This window comes from Theropithecus gelada, chromosome 7b, assembly GCF_003255815.1.
Source record: "Theropithecus gelada isolate Dixy chromosome 7b, Tgel_1.0, whole genome shotgun sequence".
NCBI lineage: Eukaryota > Metazoa > Chordata > Mammalia > Primates > Cercopithecidae > Theropithecus > Theropithecus gelada.
The window spans coordinates 65,251,688-65,274,969 of record NC_037675.1 but is presented as its reverse complement, the minus strand read 5'-3'; the positions used below and the strand labels follow the sequence as shown (position 1 = coordinate 65,274,969).

The following is a 23,282-nucleotide window of genomic DNA, read 5'->3' as shown; positions in this document are numbered from 1 at the left end:
ATGGGGCATGGTGAGAGATAAGAGCAGAGAGAAAGGCAAGCACTGGACCAGCAAAAGCCTGAACCATGCCAAGAAGTCTGGACTTCATCCCACACATGATAGGGAGCCACTGAATAGAAATGTTAAAACAAAACAAACAAATGAAAAAGCAGAAAAAAAAACCAGACGTCTGGTTTACAATTTTTTCCCATATATCATGAAGTTTCTACTCCAGCCATGTGCTCTTGGACAAGAAATAACTTTGAGACTAAGATTTTGGCCATAAATATAGAAAAAGAAAGTACGATGTACATATTGAGTCCCTAGTCTGTGTGAGGCACTGTGCTAAGCCCCTTTGTCTCCCTTACTGTTCATCTTCAAAATGCAGCTGCAGTGTGGGAACTCTCATTCACATTTTACAAATGAGGAAACTGAGACTCAAAAGATGAAGTCTCTCCTCCAAGTTCAAAGAACTAGTGATTGGCAGAGCCAACATTAGAAATTTGATTTACCTATTTTATTGCAGCCAAAACATCACATGCAACCAAAACATCATAGAAAAACAAGAATTTTTTTCCAGTTAAATGAAAGCTTGATTCCAACCACATCTGAATATTCAGACACTATTTTTTAAGTCCTTACTGAAAATTTTAAAAATTCTTACCTCAAGTATAACCTCTCAACAATTTAAATGTTTCTTACTGTATACAAATTATACAATAATTACTTTGAAAAGGCTGATACATACAGATACTGTCTATTCTAACAGCTATTGATTTCCATCTCAGCTCAAAATATAGAAGCAAATCATTCAAAACAGATTTTTTTTTTGCCAAATCACTCAATATGGCATCAAAACAGATCTTTAATTTAAAGGAAAATATCAGAAAAAAAGTAATTTTGACATCTTTACCATAAATGACTTAGAATCTATGACTTTAAGTAACATTCTAAAAATGCTGCATAATACTGCCCATAATCTTAAAATTACTTTAAAATACATAGTTGCATAAATATTTTCAAAGAAATAGCCTTATTTCTTTTATATTAGCTAACTTTACTCAACTCCAAAATTTGCTTCATCAACAAAGGTGGAAGGTCTAGTGGCTAGTGAATTTTCAAAGTACAACACAAACATTGCCAAACTCCACAAGAAGTACTTTTTTAAAAATGACAGCCCTTATATACGCGCACACATGATTCACATGAGTGAAAGGTCACTCATTTATAATATTACCTCTCTTCCTATCAGGACAAAATAAGGATGTGCATTCATTCATTCATTCATTCGAGATGGAGTTTCGCTCTTGTTGCCCAGACTGGAGCGCAATGGTGCAATCTCAGCTCACTGCAACCTCCGCCTCCCAGGTTCAAGCAATTCTCCTGCTTCAGTCTCCCAAGTAGCTGGGATTATAGGCATGCATCACAACACCTGGCTAATTTTGTATTTTTAGTAGAGACAGAGTTTTCCCATGTTGGTCAGGCTGGTCTCGAACTCCTGACCTTGGGTGATCCACCTGCCTTGGCCTCCCAAAGTGCTGGGATTACAGGCATGAGCCACCGTGCCTGGCAAGGATGTGCATTTAAAAGAAGCTACACAAAGAGATACGAAGTGAGTACAAACAATGCCAAGCAAACTACAGTTTACTATTTAATTTTCACTGCAAATAAAATACATACACTCAGTAAGAAACTGGAGATAGTAAACTCCTTCCAGGTATTCCTTACTTTCCCAGAGAGCTAAGACAGAAATAAAGACATTTAAATATACTAAAAGGTTTCTACAGTTGGCAAAATACAGATATATTTATCTCCATAAGAGAGACAGAAATCAGTATGATTCGCAACTAGATAAAAATAAGGTTTCCACAGTTTCTGTAGGTGTTACCCCCACCCAATCTTAATTACCTTGCAATGAAATATGGAGATCGTCGATGGCCCAGGAAACCTGTTCATCTTCAGTGGGAAGCTCAGGACTAGATGCCATTCTTTGACTTAATGGCGATTATATCATGTCCATCTCAACTGAAGAAGTGAACTGAAAGTGAAATGGATAAATGTTCATTAATAACTTTGCAGCTCTGTTTCTAGTAAACATGCATTGCCAGAAAACAGCAGCAACCAAACACTGTCCTCCAAAACAAGTATGGCTTTCTAGTGTGTGTTTCCGTGGTTCATGAAGAACAAAGTAACTACGCCTTCTTTTTGAATCATAATCAAGATTTTGCCCTATGACCTATTCATGCCATTTGGAGCTGCTTTCAGAACTCCAGAAGAATTAGCATTGTGGATTCTATACCAGTGGTGAAAAGGAAAGCGAGGCAATTCGATGTAATAACTTGTCTAGAGGAAGGAAAGTTGACACAAACTGATATCTTAGGCGTTAGTGTTACGTGATTGTTAGCCTTCAACTTCAAGGATTTTTTTTTAAACTTTTTTTTTTAAACTTAGTTCCTTTTCTGCCCCAGTTATGTTGCCATTTACTGGAAACAATAAGAGCTGAGCCTGCATAGCCTGAAAAGTGAAACTAAAAATCTAATATATCAAAAAGAGTATTTTAATGAGTTATCTAATATATTGAATTATTTTCCCAAGGGCTTATTTTTCCACCTACACATTTCTTCCCCTCGCCCCACCTTGATTCTTAAAGAACCCCTCCAGTGAGAGCAGTTTTTACTCCATACTTCTTTAAAAGCATTGCTTCATGTATTTATTTACCACTATTAGTTTCTGTAGGATGAGTATGAAACACTGACTTCTCCCATATGGATGATTAAATAATAAAATAAACCTAACCAAGCATGTAAAAATATAAAGTAGATTGGGAGTATACATAGGGATGGATAACTACAGCTTTGTGATCAAGCAAGCATTGCAAAATATTAATGTTAGAATCTATGTGTTTACCATGTAGGTATTCACTTTTAAATTCCTTTAACTTTGCTGTATACTAGAAATTTTACATAATAAAATGCTGGGGTGGGAGGGAACTAAAAGATAAATATAAGGCCAACAGCTAGATACAATCAATCATATTAAATATTAAACAGAACACTTCAAAAAATACAAAGAATAAAAATCATTAAACAGTCCCTCCTAGTTCAAAAATCTTTCAATCCTGCCTGCCCCCTCTGTTTATCATCCACATCCCTTTTTTATCTCTTGCATGGATCACTGTTGTTAAAGATTTCAGCTACCAAATCAACTTGACTAATTAATGATTAATTTCTTTATCCTCTGAATTAAGATGAATCACAACCAGCCTGAGGTAAAAGAGTTGCTATGTGGAATTGAGAGATTCTAACCAAAAGGAAAGGCTGTTTATTAGTTCACCATGAGCCTTGGCAGCCTGATGAGTGATAAAGATACAAACATCCTCATCTTTGTGATGTACTGAGGACCTCCACCACCCCTTCCCATACTCTGGGGTTCCTGAACCCAAAGTGGAGACAAAGCACTTCTTCATTTTGGTACCCTAAGGATTGAATTCTAGAATGAATTTTCTAAGGGCACACACTATTCCATGTCATCGCTATTTAAAAAAAAAAAAAAAAAAGGATAATAGCAATAGTAGAAACCATTTATACAGTACTTACTGTATACAGGCACTGTTTTAAGCACTTTGTATATACAACCTCATTTAATCTTTATAAAAATGGTAAGAGTTAGGAACTATAGTTATCTCCACATTTGAAAAGACAAAGCTTAGATGCACCACAATTGTCTAAGGACACACAGGTAATAAATGATGGAGCCAAGACTTGAATCCAGGTGGTGTGGGCTTCAGAGTTCATGCTCTAAACCAGCACACGATGGTGCCTCCTAAGGTGAGCAAGTGTGCCACATGTCATTTATTTTTGTTTTCATTCATTTGCACAACAAATAATCATATAGACTGGATGCTGCTCTCAAGAGATTCAATCCTCTGAGAATGATAAATGAACACAATATGAAGCAAAATCATCTAATAAACAAGTACAGAAGGTACTCTGAGAGCAAAGGAGACAGCATGCCCTGTCACTTGAAGCTGGAGATGGATGCGACTGTCAGGAGTTGCAGTGGACTGAGTTCTCACATCCCCCAAAGTCCATATGTTGAAATCTAATCCCCAATATCATGGTATTAGAAGGTAGGGCCTTTTGGAGGTGATCCTCATTAATGGGATTAGTGCCCTTATACAAAGAGGCCCAGCCCGGGCACAGTGGCTCATGCCTGTAATCCCAGCACTTTGGGAGGCCGAGGTGGGCGGATCATGCGGTCAGGAGTTCGAGACCAGCCTGACCAACATGATGAAACCCCGTCTCTACTAAAAATAGAAAAATTAGCCAGGCGTAGTGACGCGCACCTATAATCCCAGCTACTCAGGAGGCTGAGGCAGGAGAATCGCTTGAACCAGGAAGGCAGAGTTTGCAGTGAGCCGAGATCGCACCACTGCACTCCAGCCTGATTGACAGAGTAAGACTCTGTCTCAAAAAATAAAATAAAATAAAATAAAATAAAATAAAATAAAATAAAATAAAATAAAAATAAATAAAAGAGGCCCAAGAGAGACCCCTTACCCCTTCTACCATGTGAGGATAGACTGAGAGGATAGCCATCTATGAGGAAACAGGTCCTCATCAGACATTGAATCTTCCGGACTTGATCTTGGATTAGATTTCTGTCATTTACAAACTACCCATTTTATGGTATTTTTTTATAGCAACTCAAACAACCTAACAGTGTACTTTTTACAAAATAGCATTTCATACCAAATAGTCCTATTAGCATTAGCATTATTTGGACAGTACCTTGAATTTGGTAAGAATGTCTCTGAGAAGATCCAAATCAGTATAATCAGAAATGACAAAGATGATATTACAGCTGATCCCTCAGAAATACAAAAGATTCTCAGTGAATACTACAAACAACTCTATGCACACAACTTAGAAAATCTAGAGGAAATGGATAAATTCCTGGAAACACAATTTCCCAAGATTGAACTGGGAAGAGATTGAAATCTTGAGTAGACCAATATCAAACTCTGAAGTTGAATCAATAATAATTTTTTTAAAAACCTACCAACCAAAAAAAGCTCTGGACCAGATGGATTCACAGCTGAATTCTACCAGAAGTGTAAAGAAGAACTGGTACAAATCCTACTGAAACTATTCCAAAAAATCAAGGAGGAGGGACTCCTCCCTAACTCATACTATGAAGCCAGCATCAGCCTAATACCAAAATTTGGCAAAGACACAACTAAAAAAGAAAACTTCAGGCCAATATCTCTGATGAACATAGATGCAAAAATTCTCAACAAAATACTAGCAAACTGAATCCAGCAGCACATAAAAAAGTTAATTCATCACGATCAAGTAGGCTTTATTCTTGGGATGCAAGGTTGGTTCTAACATATGCAAATCAATAAATGTGATTCACCACATAAACAGAATTAAAAGCAAAAACCCTATGTCATCTCAATAGACACAGAAAAGCTTTTTATATAATCCAACAGTTCCCTTTATGATTAAAAAAATCCTCAACAGACTAGGCATCAAAGGAACATACCTCAAAATAATAAGAGCCATCTATGAAAAAACCCACAGCCAACATCATACTCAATGGGCAAAAGCTGGAACAATTCTCCTTGAGACTCAGAACAAGACAAGGATGTCCACTCTCACCACTCCTATTCAACATAGCACTGGAAGCCCCAGTCAGAGCAATCAGGCAAGAGAAAGAAATAAAAGGCATCCAAATAGGAAAAGAAGAGGTCAAACTATCTCTCTTTGCTGATGATATGATTCTATACCTAGAAAGCCCTAAAGACTCTGTCAAAAGCCTACTAGAACTGATACATTATTTTAGCAGGGTTTCAGGATATAAAATCAATGTACAAAAATGAGTAACATTTCTATACACCAGTTAACATCCAGGCTAAGAGTCAAGAACATAATCCCATTTACAATAGCCACAAAGAAAATGAAATATCTAGGAACACAGCTAACCAAGGAGGTGAAAGATCTCAAGGAGAGTTATAAAACAGTGCTGAAAGAAATCAGAAATGAAAGAAAGAAATCAGAAATCAGAAATAAAGGGAAAAACTTTCCATGCCCATGGAGTAGAAGCATCAGTATCACTGAAATGAGCATACTATCAAAGCAATTTACAAATTCAATGCCATTCCTATCAAACTATGAACATTCTTCACAGAATTAGAAAAAACAACTCTAAAATTCATATAAAACCAAAAAAGAGCCCAAATAGTCAAAGCAATCCTAAGCAAAAAGAACAAAGCCAGAAACATCACACTACCCAATTTCAAAATATACTCTATGGCTACAGTAACCAAAACAGTATGGTACTGATACAAAAACAGACACAAAGACCAATGGAACAAAATAGAAAACTCGGAAATAAAGCTGCACATTTCCAACCATCTGATAGTAACAAGACTGACAAAAGTAAGCCACGGGGAAATGAGTCCCTATTCAATAAATGGTGCTGGGATAACTGTCTAGCCATATGCTGAAGAACAAAACTGAACCCTTCCTTATCTCTCACCATAAACAAAAATTAACTCAACATAGATTAAAGATTTAAATGTAAGACCTCAAACTATAAAAATCCTGGAAGAAAATCTAGGAAATACCCTTCTCATCATAAGCATTGACAAAGAATTTTTGGCTAAGTCTCCAAAAGCAAAAGCAACAAAAAACAAAAATTGACAAATGAGACCTAATTAAAGAGTTTCTGCACAGCAAAATAAACTATCAACAAAGTAAACAACCTACAGAACGGAAGAAAACATTTGCAAACTATGCACTGACAAAAGCCTAATATTCAGAATCCACAAGGATCTTAAAGAAATCAACAAGCAAGTCAACCCCATTAAAAAATGGGCAAAAGACATGAATAGACACTTCTCAAAAGAAGACTTACAAGTGCCCAACTAACATGAAAAAATGCTTATCATCACTAATTATCAGAGAAATGCAAATCAAAAACCACCAAGATATACCATCTCACACCAGTCAGAATGGCTACTACTAAAAGTCAAAAAACAACAGATGCTGGTGAGGCTGCAGAGAAAAGAGAATGCTTATAAACTGTCAGTGGGAAAGTAAATTAGTTCAGCCACTGTGGAAAGCAGTTTGCAGATGTCTCAAAGAACATAAAACAGAGCTAACATTCAACCCAGCAATCCTATTACTGCATATATACCCAAAGGAAAACAGATCTTTCTACCAAAAAGACACGTGCACTCGTAAGTTTATTGCCACATTACTCACAATAACAAAGACATGGAATCAGCCTAGGTTCCCATCAACAGTGGATTCAATAAAGAAAATGTAGTGCATACACACCAATGGAATACTAAAAGTCATTAAAAAGATTAAAATCGTAGCCTTTGCAGCAACATGGATGGAGCTGGAGGCCATAATCCTAAGCGAATAAACACAGGAACAGAAAGCCAAATAATATGTTTTCACTTAAAAGTGGGAGCTACACATTGAGAACACATAGACATAAACATGGGAACAAAAGACACTACAGACTTCCAGAGGGGAAGGAGGGGGGCATGGGTTGAAAAACTACCTAGTGGGTCCTATGCTCACCACCTGGTTACAATACACCCGTGTTACAAACCTGCACATGTGCCCTCTGTATCTAAAACAAAAGTTGAAATTTTAAAAAATATATAGAATGTCTCGAAATTAAAAAAAAAAAAAAAGAATGGCCATTTAATTGAATATTAATCAAATATAAGGTATCAGATACAGGAGAAAGAAACATTTGTTGTATTTATATTAAAAATAAAAATAGAATAAAGACAATTTGGTAACTGGAGAATCAAGAAGTATTCCTGTCCTCAACTGGCATGTGGAATTCACTGTATTGTATATTAAAGATGTAGGAAAAGACCAGGCACATGCCTATAGTCCTAGCTACCCAGGAGTCTGAGGTGGGAGGATTGTTCAAACCCAGAAGTTCAAGGCAACCCTGGGCAACACAGAGAGACTACCTCTAAAAAGTAAATAAATATAAATAAATAAATAATAAAGGTGTCAGAAAAAAATCAGATAACATAGTACCCCCCAAAAACCAGTCTAGACCTTAAAATAGCTGGATGTCTAAGAAGTTTCTGTTTTTTTTTTTTTTTTTTTTTTTTTTTTTTTTTTTTTNCTAGAGACCTATAGGAAAAATGAGATTAAGATATTTAAAATAGCATTCCCCAGATTCTTGCTTAGATCCTTTTCCAGACCACATCCTCATTTTTATTTTTTTTTTTTTTTTTTTTTTTTTTTTTTTGAGACGGAGTCTCGCGCTGTCACCCAGGCTGGAGTGCAGTGGCCGGATCTCAGCTCACTGCAAGCTCCGCCTCCCGGGTTCAGGCCATTCTCCTGCCTCCGCCTCCCGAGTAGCTGGGACTACAGGCGTCCGCCACCCCGGCTGGCTAGTTTTTTGTATTTTTTAGTAGAGACGGGGTTTCACCGTGTTAACCAGGATGGTCTCGATCTCCTGACCTCGTGATCCGCCCGTCTCGGCCTCCCAAAGTGCTGGGATTACAGGCTTGAGCCACCGTGCCCGGCAGAAGTTTCTGTTTTTAATCATGAAAATTTATTAGCAAACAAGGCAAAAGATATATTCATAATTTTTTTTACCCCCTGGACAATTTCTTAGAGCTTCTAGAAATGTCTATCAAAAGCAAAACCAAACTTTGAAGACTGAATCAATTGGAAGTGTTAGCTTATTGACCCAAATACTGTCGTAGTACAATTATTTGTCAAAACATGTTACAGAGGCCATGAGGATATAACTGAAGAGACTTACTGATGACATTTCCAACGCAATTGTTTTTGGTGAGAAACTGCTGACATTTCTAGGGAGGAATTTACCTATCAAATAAGACTCATGAGAAACTGGAACACAGTAGAAAAGAAAAGCTTCAAGGGACTTCTCAGGATTTGAATTCAGAAGCTAGAAAGGCTTTGAAAAAGGAAGGCAGAAGAAAGAGTGAAAGGCCAGGTGCAGTGGTTCGTATCTGTAATCCCAGCACTTAGGAAGCCAGAGGCAGGAGGACTGCTTGAGACCAGGACTTCGAAATCAGCCTTGGTCTCAACAAAAAAATCAAAAAAATTAGCTGGGCATGATGGCACACACCTGTAGTCGTAGCTACTCCAGAGGCTGGGGTTCCCACCTCACTGGAAGCCAGATCAAGGCTGCAGTGAGTTGTGTTCATGCCGCTGCACTCCAGCCTGGGTGACCTTGTCTCCAAAATAAAAAAAATAATAAAACAAGGAAAGAAAGAGGAGCGAGGGTTAGGCTAAAGGGCTAGATGGAGTCTCCCGGGTCTCTAGCAACTGAAATCTATCACTGTGTTTTGACTCCCTTGAAGAGAACACAGTGGCTGTGCCCAGGTAAATTCCAGCCCAGAAGAGCTTTCCTGGGTACTCCTTCTGGCCTTACTTTTTCCTTTCAAATAAAAGTTACTAGAATTATATAACTAAGCCAGGGTTTAATATTAAAATAAATAAAACTTTTTTTTTTTTTTTTTTTTTTTTTTGAGATGGAGTCTTGTTCTGTCACCCAGGCTGAAGTGCAGTGGTGCAAACTCGGTTCACTGCAACCTCTGCCTCCCGGGTTCCAGCGATTCTCATGCCTCAGCCTCCCTAGTAGCTGGGATTACAGGCGCGCACCACCACACATGGCTAATTTTTGTATTTTTAGTAGAGATGGAGTTTTGCCATGTTGGCCAGGCTGGTCTGGAACTCCTGACCTCAGATAATCACCCTGCCTCAGCCACCCAAAGTGCTGGGATTACAGGCATGAGCCACCATGCCTGACCTTAAATGAAACTACTCTTAAAAGTTAATAAAATCTTCAGAAACATAACCAAAGGTTGGGTGAAGAATGTAGTGGCATTAAAGCTTCTAAAATGAAGTGGAATAATGTGGAATTGTTTTAAAATACATGTAAATTAATATACACGTTTTTACCAATGGCATAAGCTATTTGGGGGTTTTGGTTTTGTTTTGTTTATTGTTACTGAAGACAAGTTTTCATTCTGTCACCCAGGCTGGAGTACAGTGGTGCTATCATGGCTCACTGAAACCTCAACTTTCCCGGGCTTAAGCCGTCCTCCCACCTCATCCTCCCAAGTAGCTAGAACTACAGGCACACGCTACCATAATTGGCTAATTTTTAAATTTTCTGTAGCGGCAGGGTCTCACTACATTCCCAGTGCTGTTCTCAAACTCCTGACCTGAAGCCATCCTCCTGCCTCAGCCTCCCAAAGTGCTGGGATTACAGGTGTCAGCAATTGCAGCTGGCTGATATAAACTATTTTGAAATGACTGTGGTTTGCTTATGCAATAATCCTGTGGTGTCGACTAAAACCTCAAAACACTAGTGAGTTTCCCTTTTTTAAAGAAATCTTGGCATTTACTCTGGTTTTTTGAATTAAAAGATGAAATTTTAATAGAGAGCATCTCAAATGAAAGGGATTATGGGTGATGTTTATTTTCTTTTTATCTGCATTTTAAAATTTTTAAATGGCGGATGCTTATTTCTACTGAAATAAGAATAACAATTTGGCTTTTATTTTAATGAAATGACAGAAAAATGAGAATAAGGTATTATTAGTTCAAGTTCAGTTCTTCATCCCATATGCAACAGAACCTGTACATCTATGTCTTCACACGGAGAAAAATACTCTCTTGACAAAAATGAAATATTTTTAAAATTCTCTGAGTGTGTCAGAAATTTCTAAAAAATACTCCCAAAGTCTTTTTGATAGCTCAATGGCTTTCCACTTTCTCATTAGCAGACAGTTTGTTAACAAGCCCTGCCAGTCTAACTGAAAGTCTAACTGAAAAACCACTTTGCCAATGGTGAGGAAGAAGCATCTGTCCTGTCTTTAAAGGTTGACCAGAAGGTGTATCATAGCAGATGTAGCATTCACGTATTTCTTTAACAGAGTGATTTTTAAAGCCAGCATTTTCCCTGGGGTGTCTCTCCTGTTCTTTTTCCATTCTTCAGCTGTACTATGTTATTTATAGTTCACCTAGGAATTTGGAAGGATCTTCTCCTTTATCAGTTAAATTGTAGAGCTATTCCTAGCAATCAACAGTCCGCTTACAAGCTCAAAGCAGAAAGTTGGTGAAACACTGCAATAAATTTGTTCATCTTTTTCCCATTAACTTTTCCCCCTTATTATTTATCCTGTGGTCATCATTTGACTAGAAATAAATTGACCTGGTGCATATTCCCAGGTCAGGTGATTTGTAAAGTCCACTCTATTCCCTCCTCCCGGGCACTTTATTCTTCTGACACCACACAAATGCCAGAACAATCAATCCTATGACATGGTTTGGCTGTGTCCTCACCCAAATCTCATCTTAAATTGTAACTCCCACAATTCCCATGTGCCATGGGAGGAACCTGGTGGGAGGTGATTGAATTATGGGGGCAGGTCTTTCCTGCGCTGTTCTCGTGATAGTGAATGAGTCTCATGAGATCTGATGGTTACTATTGGGGGAGTTTTCCTGCACGAGCTCTCTTTTTGCCTGCCGCCATCCATGTAAGTCGTGACTTGCTCTTTCTTGCCTTCCATCGTGATGGTGAGGACTCCCCAGCCCTGTGGAAGTGTGTAAGTCCATTAAACCTCTTTTTCTTCCCAGTCTCAAGTATGTCTTTATCAGCAGCGTGAAAACGAACTAACACACCTATCTATGCACTACACTTTTGGAAAACAAAAATGTAGCAATTCTCAAATCATGATGCCACTGGGCTTGCAATCGCACAACAAAGCAGTGTCACCAACCAATACCAACTGTGGCAAGAAACCACCCACTTAACCCATGATCAGAACATCCTGAGGAAATGTAGCCACCTCCCTAAAAAAGCCTTCCGCTGGCCTTGACCCAGTCCCCAACGCTCTGAACTTCAGTATCCACTGCTGTGGAATGGGAATAATACTTCTCTTATAAGGTGGTTGTTGGAATTCAAGGAAAACACTCATGAAACTAAAAATGACAACAATTAACATTTATTAAATACTTACTATAAGAAATGTACTACACAGTATATAAACTGTATTTATTATAACCTGTGAAATACATTTGTAGGGATTATCCTGTTTCTTAATCAGCAGTAAAAATTAAAAGCTAGTCACAATACTAAAACAAAGAGTGAAAAAACTTAGTAAGGCACAGTGGCTCACGCCTGTAATCCCAGCACTTTGGGAGGTCAAGACAGGAGGCTCACTTGAGACCAGGTGTTCTAGACCAGCCTAGGCAACATGGTAAAACCCCAGCTTTACAAAAAATACAAAAATTAGCTAGGCATGGTGATGTGCGCCTGTAGTCCCAGCTACATGGGAGGCTAAGGCCGGAGGATCACCTGAGCCCAGGAGGTCAAGGCTGCAATAAGCTATGATTACGCAACTGCACTCCAGCCCGGGTAACACAGCAAGACCCTGTCTCAAAAAAACTAACAGGCCCAGGGACAGTGGCTCATGCCTGTAATCCCAGCATTTTGGGAGGCCAAGGCGGGTGGATCACCTGAGGTCAGGAGTTCAAGACTAGCCTGACCAAGGTGAAACCCTGTCTCTACTAAAAATACAAAAATTAGCTGGGTGTGGTGGCAGGCACCTATAGTCCCACCTACTCGGGAGGTTGAGATAGAAGAATTGCTTGAACCCAGGAGGCAGAGGTTGTAGTCAGCCAAGATCATGACACTGCATTCCACTTTACACACACGGAGCAAGACTCCATCTCAAAAAAAGCTTAAGGATGAAAACTTCCAAAGCTAAAAAACCTGACATTTACAAATGTGAAATCAACACAGATTCAGAAAATTCTCCACAAATGCTCTCTGATTCCACTTACATAAGGTACCTACAGTCGTCAAAATTTAGTGACAGAGAGTAGAATGGTGCTGCCAGGAGAATGGAGAGTTAACTATTTTAATTAACTTTTAATTGTTTAATGAATAAACAGTTTCAGTTTCACAAAATGAAGAGTTCTGGAGATGGATGGTGGTGATGGTTACACAACAATGTGAATCCACCAGCAGGACTTAATACCACTTAAAAATGATTAGGATGATAAACTTTATGTTATGTGTATTTTGAACAAAGTTTTAAAAGAAAACTTTTCGACCTATAATTTATATCCAGCTAAAGTAGGAATCAAGTGTTAGGGTAGAAAAAAGTAATTTCCTGACACACAAAGCTCCAAAAAAATATGTCCTAAGCACTTGTTCTTAGAAAGCTACTGGTGGGGGCCAGGTACGTGATTCATGCCTGTAATCTCAGCACCCTGGGAGGCCAAGGTGGGCAAATCGCTTGAGACCAGGAGTTCGAGACCAGCCTGGGCAACCAGCAAAACCCCGTCTCTACAAAAAATACAAAAATTAACCAGCTGTGGGTGGCATGTGCCTGTAATCCCAGCTACTCAGGTGGCTGAGGCAGGTGGATCGCTTGAGCCAGGGAGGTAGAGATTGCAGTGGGCCGAGATGGCAACACAGCACTGCAGCCTGGGCAACAGCAAAACTCTGTCTCAAAAAGAAAATAAAGCTATACCAACAAAATAAGGTAAAGCAAGATGAACGAAAGTATGCCAACAAAATAGAACACTAAACTAAAAGTGAGAAAAACAGGGACTGGGCATTGAATACAGGAGAAATAAAGGGACATTCCCAGGATGATAGTGATGCAGCAGATTGAGGCAGGAAAAGAAAGGGCTCTGAGAGGGAGGTTTGGGGTGCACGCTGTGGGGAAGATTACATGGGAAGGAAGGATGTGACTACAGGCAGGAGTGAACCCACGAAATGAGAGAGTGTACAGACTGCTGTCTCAGTGAGGCTGAAGAACAATTAGGGTTTGCATACCTTAGGAAATACACTAGAGTGTTGGCGGCTGTGGTCAGAGAGATTTGAAGGAGTGGCTTTGAAGATAAAGCAGCTCATGATAAGACAAAGTTCCAATTTGGGATCTCAGAAACTTTTTCAAAAAATGTATTCCTCCATGTATTCCATGAAGAATTTGTGGTTTGCAAAACATGCTCGCTGTTCCTCTGGGTAGGAATGCTGAGAAATTTTGAAGCAGAGAAGAATGAAGAGAGCTCTCATCATCTGACTTCATTTTTCTCAGGAAAATAAGAGCTGAGTTTCATCTCTTGGGAGCAGGAACAGGGGGAGCATGGGTGGTGTGGGGTCCTTGAGGAATAAACGGTGCTTGGAACAGGCCACAGCTGAGAACACAAACCAACCAACCACAGAAGCATACAAGGATTGTGAGGGCAGCTGAAGGGCCACTGAGGCCAGAGTGGCACTGGCTGCAAATGAACCCAAATGGCATGCTGGGTCCAAGGTGGGCCCAGGAGGGCTCAGCAAAGACATTCTCACATCTGCCTGATGCTCATTTCTGCTAACTAAAAAATCCTGTAAAAGTGCACGTGGCCGGGCGCGGTGGCTCAAGCCTGTAATCCCAGCACTTTGGGAAGCTGAGACGGGCAGATCACGAGGTCAGGAGATCGAGACCATCCTGGCTAACACGGTGAAACCCCATCTCTACTAAAAAAATACAAAAAACTAGCCGGGCGAGGTGGCGGGCGCCTGTAGTCCCGGCTACTCAGGAGGCTGAGGCAGGAGAATGGCGTAAACTCGGGAGGCAGAGCTTGCAGTGAGCTGAGATCCGGCCACTGCACTCCAGCCTGGGCGACAGCGCGACACTCCGTCTCAAAAACAAACAAACAAACAAAAAAAGTGCACGTATACATAAGGAGACACATTCAGGAATAATCAGGGTAGAAGTGTTTGTAAGGAAAAAAGTGGAAATAATCTAATACTATCAGCAGAGAAACAGATAAACTGTCGCTGACTCATGTAGAAGTGAAGACTATTCACAGCTAAAACGAATGAACGGCCAATATCAGCATGGATAGATACAGAACTACAAAGGTGGGGAAACAAGCCAGCACAAAGGACAGATATACTATAAAGTCACATGTCCTTTATGTAAATTTATTTATATATTTATTTATTTATTTGTTTATTTAGAGATAGGGTCTCACTCTGTTACCCAGGCTGGAGTACAGTGGCACGAGCTCAGCTCACTGCAATCTCCACCTCCCAGGTTCAAGCAATTCTCCTGCCTCAGCCTTCCAAGTAGCTGAAATTACAGATGTGTGCCACCAATCCTGGCTAAGTTTTGTATTTTTTGGTAGAGACGAGGTTTCACCATGTTGGCCAGGCTGGTCTCAAACTCCTGACCACAGGTGATCCGCCTGCCTTGGCCTCCCAAAGTGCTGGAATTACAGGTATGAGCCACCACGCCAGGCCATTTATGGACATTTTAAACACACACATGCACACATATACAGTAAAAGAACAAAAACATGCTAAGGCAGGATACCCACTACTTCACAGAGTGGAGGGCAAAGGACTGGGAGGACGGACTTCAGCTATATCATTTATTTAGTTAAACATCTAAGTAGGGAATCCATTATCAATGTTTAAAATAGTCATTATTAACTCTTTAAATTTCAACAGAATTCTATGTAAGTTAGAGAAGTGGGAGGAAATGGCTAAAAAGCACTAGACTTAGAGTCAGGAGAACTCGGCTGTAGTCCCAGTTTCTCCACTGACCACTCGGCCTTGGGCAATCATCAGCCTCTCCAAGGTCCTGTTTCTTCATCTGTTAAATGAGGGTAATGATTTGTCTGGGCCAACATTCAGACTTTCAGATTCCTGCCAAAGAATCTAACCCGAAGTTCTCCGCCGCACATTTACAAACACTGGATTACAAGAAACAATACTCATGGAGGAATGCCTGAAACAGAGTCCACCCATTCCTGGATGTTGTCTTTGGATCCTGTCCAGCCGCCAGGGAGCCGTGAACCTGAACTGCATTGTTCTGCCCCTTCAGAGAACTGCTTTTATTAAAATGTATTTCAGTGTGATCCCGCAAGCCTTACTACGCAGGATATGATAGGAAACAGTCAAGAGAAACCTACCATTGTACTCTTTCTACAGGAGTTCAGGAGTACACAGCCCATAAACCAGTGTTCCTTTAATGAGAACATGCTGTGGAAAATTCTCTCAGGTCTCAGTACCAAAAAAACCTGGGCATCTATTCTTTTAATTTATGAACGTTATTTTTATAAACAAGGTTTCCCTCCCTTTTTTGGCTGCTACGGCCCATCTCTAGCAGCTACAAATGACTTTATAGAAAATAAGTTGCTTTACCACTGTCTACATCCATCTATCCCTATTTTTCCTTCATTCTAATGTCCTCATCCATTTTTTATTCTAGTGAATTTTATGTTTCTCTATAAAGTGCTTCAAACTTTTCCCTGGAATAAGAGAGGATACAAACAAATTAAGTCACAGACATTCTGTAAGAACAAGATGATTATATCATTTAGTATGTAGCATGTTGAAATTACAAAATGAGATTACAAAATTGTAATGAAATTTTCTAATGAAATTAGAAAAATGTAAATTTTTTCTGGGTTTTGTTTTTTTTTTTTTTTTTGGAGACAGGGTCTCACTCTGTCACCCAGGCTGGAGTATAGTGGCACAATCTCAACTGTCACCTTTGCCTCCAGGGCTCAAGCCATCCTCCCACCTCGGCCTCTTGAGTAGCTGGGACAACAGGCACACACCACCTGCCCAGCTAATTTCTGACTCTTTTTTTTTTTTTTTTTTTGATTAGGGACGGGATCTTGCCATGTTGCCCAGGTTGGTCTCAAACTCCTAGGCTCAAGTGACCCATGCACCTCAGCCTCCAAAGTGCTAGGATTACAGGTGTGAGCCACATTTCCTGAGCCACAAATATAAATTGTTATTCATTGCTGATAAAGAAAAAATTGGTAGTAGAAAATGGAAATTTGGCCGGGTGCAGTGGCTCACGCCTGTAATCCCAGCAGTTTGGGAAGCCAAGGCAGATAGATCACAGGGTCAGATCACAAGGTCAGGAGTTCAAGACCAGCCTGGCCAATATGGTGAAGCCCCGTCTCTACTAAAACTACAAAAAATATTAGCCGGGGTGGTGGCGTGCGCCTGTAGTCCCAGTTACTCTGGAGGCTGAGGCAGGAGAATCGCTTGAACCCGGAAGGCGGAGGTTGCAGTGAGCTGAGATCATGCCATTGCACTCCACCCTGGGCAACAGAGCGAGACTCCATCTCAAAAAAAAAAAAAGAAAAGAAATTGGAAATTTATGTGCTTTGAATAAATGAGATTATCTTAATATTTCTCAGTGCCATATCACTTGAAGATGGCCAGATTCCAGCTGTAAGCTCTAGGAAGGGGCCTAATTTGTAGACAACATGCTAAAACATCCCTACCGAAAACACAGGAATGACTTTGTGACCTACTCTATCGTTTCTGCCAGATTCATGTCCCATCACTCTTGAACTAAATGCGTATTACCAAGAGCCCAAGTCCCATAGAGAGCCCGAATCAACAGAGCCTCGCCTACAAGCAATAGATTAACAATGTTTCCAGGGTAGATGGAACAGAGAAGGGGAGAGTGAGAAGGTAGTGAGGGTCATAATGAATTATTATTCATAATAAAAATATATTCCTAAGGACCCTCTACATCAAAGAATATATTTGTAATGATTATACTCCTGGCGAATACACTTATTCTGCCTTCCCTCCAGTCCCTCATTCTGCCCCTCAATCTCCTCTCTGGGGGAACAGAAGTCCAGGTTCTACAGTGTGTTTTTATGTATCTCTGCCCCAGCATCTTCCCGTTCCAGCAATGCAAACACACGTTATTTTATAATGACAGGATGCAGTGGTTCACACCTGCAATCCCAGCACTTTGGAGGCCAAGGCAGGAGGATCACCTGAGGCCACGAGTTCAAGACCAGCCTGGGCAACATAGCAAAACCCCATTTCTAGAAAAAAAAATTGTTTTTAATTAGCAGGGCATGGTGGCGCATGCCTATAGTCCTAGCTGCTCAAGACGCTGAGGCAGGAGGACAGTTTGAGCCCAGGAGCTTAATTAAGGCTGCAGTGAGCTATGATCCTATGATCACATCCACCGCATTCCAACCTGGGCACAGGAACAATGCCCTGTCTCAAAAAAAAAAAAAAAAAAAAATCCATAAAATGCCAGCACATTAAAATGAAAAAGGCCATCTTAAACATCACATACATCTTCAAAAAGCTGTTAAAACCATCTCATACAAACTGTTTAAACTTTTAAAATAGAACTGAAAAGAAACAAATAATTAGGTCAGTCTGTCATTGGGTAACTTGGCTCTAGGTGAACTGGCCTTTTTCCCCGAAGAAGTAACTGAGTAACTAATAGATCACTCATCTCTGCTCCCTACTCCAGGAATAATCTCAGCCCTGCATCCCAGCCAAGCTGGCTGGAGCCCTGACTCCCATTGCCTAGCTCTTGTTAGACCCTTCCTGGCATTTTAAGCTGGAGTATACTGCGGACATCCTTGCATCACTTAGAGGCTGTAGGTCCTGAATGTTTAGCTTGGCCAGCTAACAAGGAGAAACCCATTCCTTAGACTCTCCACACTGAGCCTGCCCTGGCCCTGTGAAACAGATTCTTCCAATTCCAGATTCTAGCTTTGTGAGAACGGGCTGTCTTACTTGCTGTTTTAATCATTATTATGTAGCATAGTGTATGCCTTATAGTTGCTACATAATAGATGTTTGAGAAAAGATTTTAAAAAAGAATAAATAAATAACTTGAGCAATGTTGCTGAAGAAAAGTTCTTTTTTTTGAGACAGGGACTTGCTCTGTTGACCAGGCTGGAGTACAGTGGCGTGATCTTAGCTCACTGTAGCCTCAACCTCCCAGGCTCAGGTGATTCACCTCAGCCTCCCGAGTAGACAGGACTACAGGCATTTGCCATCATGCCCAGCTAATTTCTTAATTTTTTTTTCTGTAGTGACAAAAAAATAGGTCTCACAATGTTGCCCAGGCTGGTCTTGTGCTCCTAGACTCAAGTGATCCCACTGCTTCTGCCTCCCGAAGGGCTACAATTAAAAGTGTGAGCCACTGCACCCAGCCAAAGATACTGTTTCTACAACCTTCTGCTTCTCCTTGTAGGAAGATCCTCCATTAAATTTTTTTTTCTTTTTTTTAAAGAATTTAGTGCTAGAAAACACTTCATTTCCTTTGAGAAATGAAGAATGGGTATTTGTTGTTGCTTTCTTTTCTAAAAATAAGAACCATATAATTAATGTTCCTTTTTCACTTTGGCTGCCCCAAAACACAGGGCTAACTTTGAGGTATAACTCTAGTAACTGTGTAGACCCTCACTGTATTTGTTTTTCTCTGGCCTTTGTATTATGTTTTGTTTTTACTTTTGACTGACATATAATATCTGATCTTATATGTATTTGTTGTGGTCATCTTAAATCCTTTGTGAATAAAAGAGAGTCAATACATTTAAAAACTAAATAAATAAAACAGCCAGGCATGGTGGCCCTCACCTATCGGCCAGCTACTTGGGAGGCTGAGGCAGGAGGACTGCTTAAGCCCTAGATTTCAAGGCCAGTCTGTGCAACATAGTGAGACCTCTGTCTCTACCAAAAAAAAAGAAAAGAAAAGAAAAGAAAGAAAGTACACTAAGGATTTATTTTGTACACACACAAATAAAACAGAAATAATACTAAAAATCATTTTTAACCTCAGGTCTTCATAGGTCACAGAATACTAAAAAGAAGTTGCAATTCCTTTCTTGGATATCTTCACTTGAATTGCTTCGCTTTCTTCCATTTTGAAAATTTTTTTCTCCCCAAATGACCAGAATTCTTAGCCATGGAAAACTGAATTGACTTCAAATATCTTCCTGGATGTATTTTAAGGTAAAATGCCAATTTCTGCTTGTAATGTTTTTTTTGCCTTGAGTTTTCAAGAAGAACATGAAACTACTCTGGGAAAAACTACTCTGAGGAAAAACAAAAAGTTGGGGGGAATGGAGGAACCGTGAAATTTACAGAACTAGTCCTTCTGAGCTGTGGTCAAAATGGTTTCAAATACAACTGGCAAAATTCTAAGAAGAAAAGAAATGCTTGGGGAAAATCATGCAGGATTTCACTGTGATTGTAACAGTATGTTTGTCAAGCATTTGAATAATATAACTGCATGAGCATTTTTACACGTTTCTGTTGTGTAGCATTTTCCCACTGATGAAGGATTGTTATTTTAAAATTCCAAACACTAGTCTCCCTAAGATATTTAAAAGAAATATCTCTAAATTTGAAATATTTGGCAGCAAACACTTATGACAGCCAAAAATATGTTAGCTGTTAAAATCAGAAGTTTGTTTCTGAAACAAACTATTTCTTGAGAAAAATATTTGCCAATTTTAGTGGCAGCTGCAGAGATGCTTTCACATGCAGAAATTAATTTATTATTACAAATGGGCAAAGGCAGAGTGATTTGCTTTTTCCTTTTGGCCCACACTACTATAACCGACCCAAATTACACGTGCTTTTATCAACAGAGGCACCAGCTGCTGCTTGGCCAGGACCCATTCTTTCTCTTTAACTGTGTTCCCTTACAGAGGAAGTTAGCAAAAGCAATCTTTTTCAGATAAGGGTCTGTTTTGTCTTGTAATGTCCAAGTCCCACTACGGCCCTGAATCATATATCCATATAAAATTGTAAAGGGGGCCAGAATGTCACCCCAAAATATTCCTCTTTGGCATAAGGATTATTTTGAGCTGAAGGCAACTGAGAACAGCAAGCAAGCTCTAAAAACAGAGCTTTTTTCTCTTTGTAAAGGAAATTTACATGTATAAAGGAAATTTCCATTTGTAAAGGTGTCCCCCTCTGCTGCACCAGGACGGGGAGGATGTCTCTTAACAATTCCCGTCAATGAAGAAGGCACTTTAATCTCCAAGACCAACCTTACTAACAACCCCTGTATACCACACATTTCCTAGCCACCTTCCCATAAGTGACTCCCCTTTTCCTACGGCTGGCCTCTGCTCTGCACTTCGTCATCCTTTGGTATATAAGCCCTCAAGTTCTGACCGCCTCCTCGTGCCACATTTCTTTGTGAACTTTCATGCCTACGTAAGTAATTAAAACTGTTTTTTCTCTTGTTAATCTCTTTTGACAGTTTAATTGGCAGGGCCTCCAGCCACTGAACCTAGGAGGGTAGAGGAAAGAAGTTTTTCCTCCCCTACAATTGCTTAGCTTCTTGCTTAATGTAGAGGCTTTCCATCCCAATTTTATTCTAACATGAGGGCGTAAGATAAATATTATAAAAACATAAACCAAATTCGTGAAGAGCTGAGAGTTCCAGGGGTGACAGTAATCAGTCATTCTCATTTAACAAATACCAGTTGAGTGCTTACGACTTGCCAGGCACTATATCAGGCACTGGGGTGCAAAGATGAATAAGTGGGAAGTGCTTTCTAGAGACAGGAACAGAGAGGAGCATGAACAGCAATAACTAACTGCCTGGAGAAGTCCAAAAAAGCAAAGCTTGTCATAACAGGCATAAAAGGAAAAGGAGCAACCTCAACCTTCCTAACCTCAAGATTTCCCCATGAAGGCAGAAAGGACCCAGCAAATGTAGTTTGGGGATGGGAAGGCTGCCACGACAAGTGAGCCTCGTCAAATTAGAAATCATTAACAAGCACAAAAATAAGTCCGTTCCTCTAATCTACTGTTGGGGCTTCGATAACTATACTCCCAAGCGAAGGCCTCAGAAGCAAGGTTTCTCTCTGACCGCCTGCTCTCCTGTCTCTCTCCCCTCTGTTCTCTCCAGAGGCAAGCCATGGAAACTGGAATCCCTCTTCATCAAGGTGGGTCATAGAAATCAGAACTCCATTTCCCCAAAGCCAGAAATAAAACCTAAAAACATTACAACAAACTTCCCCCTGCTTTTCCGTGTAAGAACTGACCGTAAGACATTCTCTGGCCTACCTTGTTTGATTGTGAGTGCTAAGACCCCTTAATAGCCAAGCGCAGTAGCTCACGCCTATAATCCCAGCACTTTGGGAGGCTGAGGTGGGTGGATCACTTGAGCTCAGGAGTTTGAGATCAGCCTGGCCAATATGGTGAAACCCTGTCTCCGCTAAAAATATACAAATTAGCTGGGCATGGTGGCCCACGCCTGTAGTCCCAGCTACTTGGGAGCCTGAGGTGGGAGGATCACCCCAGAGCACAGGAAGTCGAAGCTGCAATGAGCCAAGATCACGCCACTGGACTCCATCCAGCCTGGGTGACAGAGCAAGACCCTGTCTCAAAAAAAAAAAAAAAAAAAAAAAACAACAGCAGCAGCAACAACAAAAAGAAAATACTCAACCACTCCAGAAAGGGGTCCTGCCCCATACCTGGATGGAAGGAATGCTGCAGAGAGAGGCCAAGAAGAATTTGAATGAGTTTCCCCCTCAGTCTGTCACTACTAGATCCTATCCTTTTTGTCTGATCATATTTATACATAGTTGTCCATGGATCGAACCATAACATAAAAATGGATACTTCACCCTGAGTCTTCACCGTGACGTCTTTGGGCCTTCATTCTGAAGACTCTTGTGTCATGTAAAACTGTGACTAAATACTTCAGTGTGGGCCGGATACAGTGGCTCACATCTGTAATCCCAGCACTTTAGGAGGCCAAGGTGGGAGGATCACTTGAGCCCAGGAATTTCACACCAGCCCAGGCAACATAGGGAGACCCTGTCTTTACCAAAAATGGAAATAATTAGCCTGGGGCCGTGGCCTGTATCTGGGTTCCAGCTGCTTAAGAGGCTGAAAAAAGAGAATCCCTTGAGCTCAGGAGTTTGAGGCTAAAGTGAGCTATGATTGTGCCACTGCACTCCAGCCTGGGCAACAGAACAAGACCCTGACTCCAAAATATAAATATTTTAAAATAAAAATCATACTTTAATAGGAGAATTATTAATTATGCTTGAACAATAATGCTTAATATGCTTTTCTCTAGTTAACCTGTCTTTTGTTACAGATAGAAGTGTCAGCCATGACCCTTATGATGGGTGAGGAAAGGTATCACCCCTTTCCTCCCCTACACCACCACCACAACAGAGCCAGTGGTTAAGAAATGTATCCAGCTATTTTTAGAGGATTTTTTAAAATACTGTAAGTTACATATACTGTAAGGATAGAAAGTCGAACTGTCATTCAATTTATTTTCTACAAAATGGAATATGCATTGTATTTATTTTAAGAGGATTTTTGTACTATAAAAGAGAAGCTTATTAAAGTAATTTTTAATGTTCCAGAAAACTACAAAAAAAGAAAAGAAAAAACTATACCCCTAGTTTCACCATCCAAATGCCAACAGTGAATTTTTAGATAATTTTTGT

At 40.0% G+C, this 23,282-nt stretch overlaps 1 protein-coding gene across 2 annotated transcripts in view; it reads right to left on the bottom strand.

Moving 5' to 3' along the window:
* Window positions 1-23,282, bottom strand: part of SYNE2 (spectrin repeat containing nuclear envelope protein 2) — a 376,350-nt gene that overhangs the window by 315,834 nt on the left and 37,234 nt on the right. For both annotated transcript variants that reach the window (XM_025391361.1, XM_025391362.1), the window contains exon 2: window positions 1,888-2,017. In XM_025391361.1, the coding sequence (XP_025247146.1) occupies window positions 1,888-1,966 (79 nt within the window). In that variant the 5' untranslated portion in view covers window positions 1,967-2,017. The remainder of the gene's footprint in view (window positions 1-1,887; window positions 2,018-23,282) is intronic.